This window comes from Zerene cesonia, chromosome 4 (genome assembly GCF_012273895.1).
Source record: "Zerene cesonia ecotype Mississippi chromosome 4, Zerene_cesonia_1.1, whole genome shotgun sequence".
Taxonomy (NCBI): Eukaryota; Metazoa; Arthropoda; class Insecta; order Lepidoptera; family Pieridae; genus Zerene; species Zerene cesonia.
In genome coordinates, this window is record NC_052105.1 from 25,632 (window position 1) to 31,413 (window position 5,782).

The 5,782-nt window shown below is 40.9% G+C and overlaps 2 protein-coding genes across 2 annotated transcripts in view; one reads left to right on the top strand and one right to left on the bottom strand.

The window, feature by feature from the left end:
• Positions 1-19: 19 nt before the first annotated feature.
• Positions 20-1,354, top strand: LOC119839751 (poly(U)-binding-splicing factor half pint-like; the record flags this gene model as incomplete). The annotated part of the gene is made up of 2 exons (XM_038366191.1): positions 20-473; positions 1,143-1,354. Coding segments are annotated over 2 exons (564 nt in total), but the record flags the coding sequence as incomplete, so codon positions are not given.
• Positions 1,355-4,550: 3,196 nt separating this feature from the next.
• Positions 4,551-5,782, bottom strand: part of LOC119839752 (cytochrome P450 6B6-like) — a 2,636-nt gene continuing 1,404 nt past the window's right edge. The window contains exons 2-3 of the mRNA XM_038366192.1: positions 4,936-5,780; positions 4,551-4,729 (exon numbers count right to left, since the gene is read on the bottom strand). Coding sequence (XP_038222120.1) covers positions 4,551-4,729; positions 4,936-5,780 — 1,024 coding nt within the window. The remainder of the gene's footprint in view (positions 4,730-4,935; positions 5,781-5,782) is intronic.

Consider the following 5,782-nt stretch of genomic DNA (forward strand, 5'->3'; position numbering starts at 1 on the left):
GCCCGCGCCGGCTGCCATCCCGCCGCCCGGCGTCGTGATCCCGGCGGCGCCCGGCGCGCCCGCCGCGCCCGCGCCCGCGCCCCCGCTCGCCCCCGCGCCCCCGCCCGCCCTCGCGCCTGCTCCCGCGCCCCTGCCCGCGGACGGCGACGGCGGGCAGGCGGCGCTGCAGCGCAAGTTGCTGGACAGCTCGCCCGACACGCTGCAGCAGCAGGAGTCTCTGTCCATCTCGGGGCAGTCGGCGCGGCACCTGGTGATGCAGCGGCTGATGCGGCGGCGCGCGTCGCGCACGCTGCTGCTGCGCAACATGGTGTCGCCGCGCGAGGTGGACGACGCGCTGCACCACGAGATCCGCGACGAGTGCGGCAAGTGGGGCCGCGTGCAGCGCGTGGTCATCTACAACGAGCGCCAGAGCGAGGCCGACGACCCGGCGCGCGCGCACGTCAAGATCTTCGTCGAGTTCGCCGAGCCGGACGGTGAGATGAGCTATCTTCGGTATCCTTAACATACATCATTTTACAAGGATAAACGATATCCATTAGTGACCAATGATAGATGCCGTTTCGTTATGCGGAATATGTAAAAGTATATTTAATACAAAACTAACTTTTCCTAATGTCGAAGTAAACTGTAGCTTTCTATGAAACAACATTAAAAATAAAATAACATACGGTTTATCTTTATGAGCCAATTTTCCCGATGAAACACAACACATTTTTTTAACAGCTCTATTTTGTGAAAACATAGAGTTGTATAAAAATCACAGAAATCGATAACCATTTTGAGTGTCGAGATCGATATATTTATCAGACAAAATTGAAATGAGTTTATGTATCTATTCTGTTTATAATACTTTTGATTGGCTGTGTTTTATGATTTTTTTTTTTGGGTAATCGTATTTATCGTAATCATTGATCCTTTGAAATCTAACTTTATGTAAAGATTGGTATATTTGTACATGAAAAGTATATGAACTCAAAAACTATTGAATCCATTAAAAAAATATTTCACCAATAGAAAGGTTCATTATTTCTAAGTGACAAAGTTTATCACGAGTCAACCCGGGCAGAGTTGGATAGTGGATATAATAGTGGGATAGTGTACAACCGGCCCTGTGCGCCGAACTGACTCGTGTGCGTCCGCAGAGGCGAGCGCGGCGGCGGCGGCGCTGGAGGGCCGCTACTTCGGCGGGCGCACCGTGCGCGCCGCGCTCTACGACCAGGACCTGTTCGACCACGGCGACCTGTCGGCCTGACGCGCGCCCCGCGCCCCGCGCGCCGCTCTGTACGACCAGGACCTGTTCGTACAGAGCGGCGCACTTGCCGCCGACTTATTTTAATATACGATTACGTTTATATTTCTGTTTTTCATTACACAACGACCCGGCCCCACGGTGACAATAGTTCGTGAGAAATATTGTAACGATATTTTTACTTAATTTGTGATTCGATTAGACTACTGGCACATATTCAAAAACTATTGGGTCAAATGACTCACCAGGAGCAGGTCTCCTGATAAGACATTTGAGAAGATAGAGGATCATAAAATGATATCATTCAGCACTATGCCATTACGTGTAACAAACCTGTTGCACTCCTCGATACCTTCGCGATAATTACCTAAATACAATAACGCACGCTCATTTTGCGTATTCTATTGCCTGACTGACTTATATTGTTTGTGGTAATGGAAAGTCATTATTATACTATAGGTGGATGCCAAGATAATATTTCCAACTGTAAATTGTCTCTTACAATCGCTAGAATATTCTGTATAAGTAAGATCTGTAACGTGGGTTCTGGGTGAGTACATCAAATTCTAAGAATCAAAACACGCTTCAGTTCTACTTTGCGGGGTTGTATAAATACGCAATCATATATCGCAACCCTATCCTTTAAACGGCTGTTTTCAACATCGTATCGATGATCACAGATAGATCGCAGATACAATCTTCGGTAGCTAAAGCAGATCAATCTACCTTGCACCTATCCTTAACTTGCAATTCACAATAAAGGATAAGACATCCATCAGTAACCAAGTATCATAGATAGCATCTTCTCTCGCACATAGTTATGGCCCTTGCAACGCTTTACTGCAAGGCATATGCATTATGCTTAATAATATATTTTTTAAATGTATCTTTCATGAAGTCGGAATAATCTTTTCCTTTCTATAGAAAAAACATTGATGTTTATTTAAATTAGCCAAGATTTTCGATAAAACGAAAGGTTTGATAGGTAGAATTACGAATTCCTAGAAATTTTAACTTAAACCAACCCAAGGTGAATCCAAGTCTTAAAAATCACCATTCTATTACTGACTATACTACTTGTGTAGTAATGTGGAAGTCGTGCACGCTTCGTTTTTTTTTAAATTGTTACACGTGTTGAGCATTTTCTGCTGGCAGTATTAATTTGAAGATCTGAAACACCCAAACTGAAACTCCAAGTGTTAGAATTTCGATCACTGTCGCCAGACGGCGCTGCTCTCTTCTATGCGAAACTAGAGCACGCTAGTAAAGCCTCAATAATATATGTATAAACTATCTTGTACAAAGTGTTAGTCGTCAGTATTCAGTATCCAGTAAATCCAGAAACTAACAAAATATAGTGTTCATTAGTCGGTGTTTTAAAATAGTGTAGTAAAAGTAAACTTTATTTACATACTAGCTGCGCCCCGCGGTTTCACTCGCGTTAGTCCGTAACCCGTAGGAATATCAGGATAAAAAGTTGCCTGTATGTCATTCCAGTTGTTCAGCTATCTACGTTGTACGCCAAATTTCATTGCAATCGGTTCAGTAGTTTTTCGTGAAAGAGCAACAAACACACACACATCCTTACAAACTTTTGCATTTATAATATTAGTAGGAAGTAGGATATTTATACGATTTACACTGTACATAGTGCAAATCAGGAAGAATAAATCGTTGGAAAATGTTCCAACAGTGTTTCGCTCAGATCCTTCCGAGTGGTATACACCAAGAGCCCAGCTACTCTATAACATGTATAGAAATAACGTCTTTGCAAGAATTGTTTAGTCTGATGAGCATTTTCTATTCACTATAAAAATCGAAGATTTGGAACTGCCCATGTGGAACTCCAAGAGCCCAGGTATATTATAGCATAAATAAAAATGCTGTTTTAGCAAAAGTTGTTCAGTTTGATGGGCATTTTCTGTCGACTTGTAATAATTGAGATCTGGAAAATGTTGGAATGAAATAAATCACTAATTTTACTGCAAGATTATAAAATAATATAACTTTGGAGTACCTTTACTCAGTGAAATCAGTAACAATTTAGGACTGATTTCCAATGATATTCCTCACTGGTGTGGTGCTGGTGAGACTGCGTTCATATTGTGCATGCTCTCTCATCTCCAATAATTTCCCTTTCAGTTTAAGCGCACACACTTTCTTGTGACTACCTGATTTGCAAGTCACAAGAGCACATGAATAAACTTTAAAGCCACTGGTGTTGACCTGACTATTTGCTCTAATATAAATTATAAATAAAGAGTTTTTTATTTTTTATTTATTTGCAATTAATTGTTGATTCAGTGTACTTTTGAGTTCTGCTGTGGAATTTCGGGAAGAAAAGTAATATACACCTTTAATCTACACCTTTAACCTTTTTTTTTAATTAAATTGAAATCCCCTAGTTGCACATGTTTACAGTTAACGGGAACGAAGTCGCAGGCACTAGCTAGTATTAGAAACACTATAACGACAGACGTAAAGATTTCTCTTTGTTACGATTTGAACCAAAATCTGCTCTTTTACAAAAAATATTTCACGAGTACAAAGCTTCATTATTCCTGAGCTTAGAGAATGCGAGCGAAATGCTTTTCTCGCGTTATTATTGCGTGAACAGTATGTTTTCACATTAATCTTTCTTTTTTAAAACATTAAAATTCGTAGTATTTTTAGAATAGGATAGGTTTAAAAGGTTATTAGTAAATAGGTTATAAATTTTTGGAATTACACTAAGCATTCAAATTTAAATAGATTGCGAACGGTGAGTATTGCCAATTTTCATTTAGCTACACCTGCTAAGGTTTTCATTTAATTTGCATGATGTAAAATGAAAAAAAAATCATGAACGCTCTAGCCAACTAAAGTATTTAAAACCATAAGGATTCATATCGTATCTTTGTGATTTTTTAAGGATTGAGCTTATTTTATAGATATAAAATGAACAACATATTCTTAAGCGATAGGCATATGCCATCTAGGACTTTGTAAGATACACAATTCTACAATAAATTTTTCAGTTTTTCCGACACGTATCTATGGATAAATCCTTATAATCGCTTATTTCAATATATATGTATATTATTATCGCGCTTAAACAATCTCCTCAGCTTTAGCAAATTAGTACAAATAAAATATAAGAAAACTAATCTGTAATGATTTTTGACATGTTTATTGAAAATCTTGAGAAAATAAAAATTATAAAGAAATGTCCAATATTAAGATCGTTCCATCGCATTAAGAAGATTATATATGTAATACAATGAAAGTTAGATGTGTGAGTAGCAGCGGACAGCGGGCAGCGCTAGTGTGGGGCGGAGCGCTCGCGGAACACGAGTGGGATGCCTCCGACCACGCTCTGCACGATGCCGCCGGCGGGGTTGAGCACGGGGTGGCGCGGCGCGCCCGGCGCCGGGCTCACGTCGAACTTGGACAGCACGGCCGCCAGCCCCGCCAGCGACTGCATCAGCCCCAGCCGCTCGCCTGCAACCACGTGCCGCAATTACCATATTATCCTTCTAACGTTTAAGAAGATACATTCGGTGTCCATTAATTTTGTTGTGTTTACGAAATATTTACTGATCGAAAGATTATGTATTATATTGAGTAAGTATTATGCCAAATATCATATATTCACTCCTTCTGTTGCTGTAGGATTAAAAATTCTTATGAAATATTAGCAAACTTACCGACACAAGCTCGAGGCCCTTCTCCAAAAGGCAGGTAGACAAATTTGTTGTTGGGGTCAGCAAGCTCAGGATCGAAGCGTTCAGGTCGGAACTCTTCAGGGTCAGGAAAGTAACTCGGGTCGTTCTGCAGGGCCTGCACGGGAATCATCACCAAAACGCCCTCGTCAATTGAAAAGTTCAAATCTTCAAAAGTGTATTTTCGGACACACTCTCGCGTTAAGAACCCCAGGGATGGTAAAACTCTCATTCCTTCTTTAAATGTCCACTCTAAGTAAGTCATCTCTTTGACAGCTTCATAACACAATTTATTATTGTGTTTTGCCAATACTCGATCAATTTCTTCTTGTACTTTCACTTGTACGTGCGGATTGTGAGCGAGTTCGTTCAACGTGGTGCTTGTGGCGGAGGACGACGTTTCGAATCCTGCAGCGAAGAAAACAAACATTTGAGCCGCCAAAATCTCGTCATCAATTTCTAGTTTTGCTATTTCTGGTTTGCCTTCTGCATCTCTCCTCTCAATAGATTCCCCGACGATGGTGCCCTTCTTTTTGCATTCAATTAATAAATCTACGAAATCATTCCTAGAAGACGGTTGATAATTTCGCTGTTTGAGAACCTGTTTCAGAAGTTGGATAACAGTCTTTTCAATATGACCAAACATTTTAAGGTTTTTGAATGTCTCGGGAAACAGCTGCTTAAGAAAAAGCTTAAAGATAAATTTGGCATCTATACGAAATATTTCCATTCCGAGTTTTCTAAATTCGGAGTCTTCGTCTTGCAAAGAATCTGCGTCGAGACCGAAACCGCAAGCACCAATGAAGTCAGTGGTGTAGCGCGCCATGAGGTC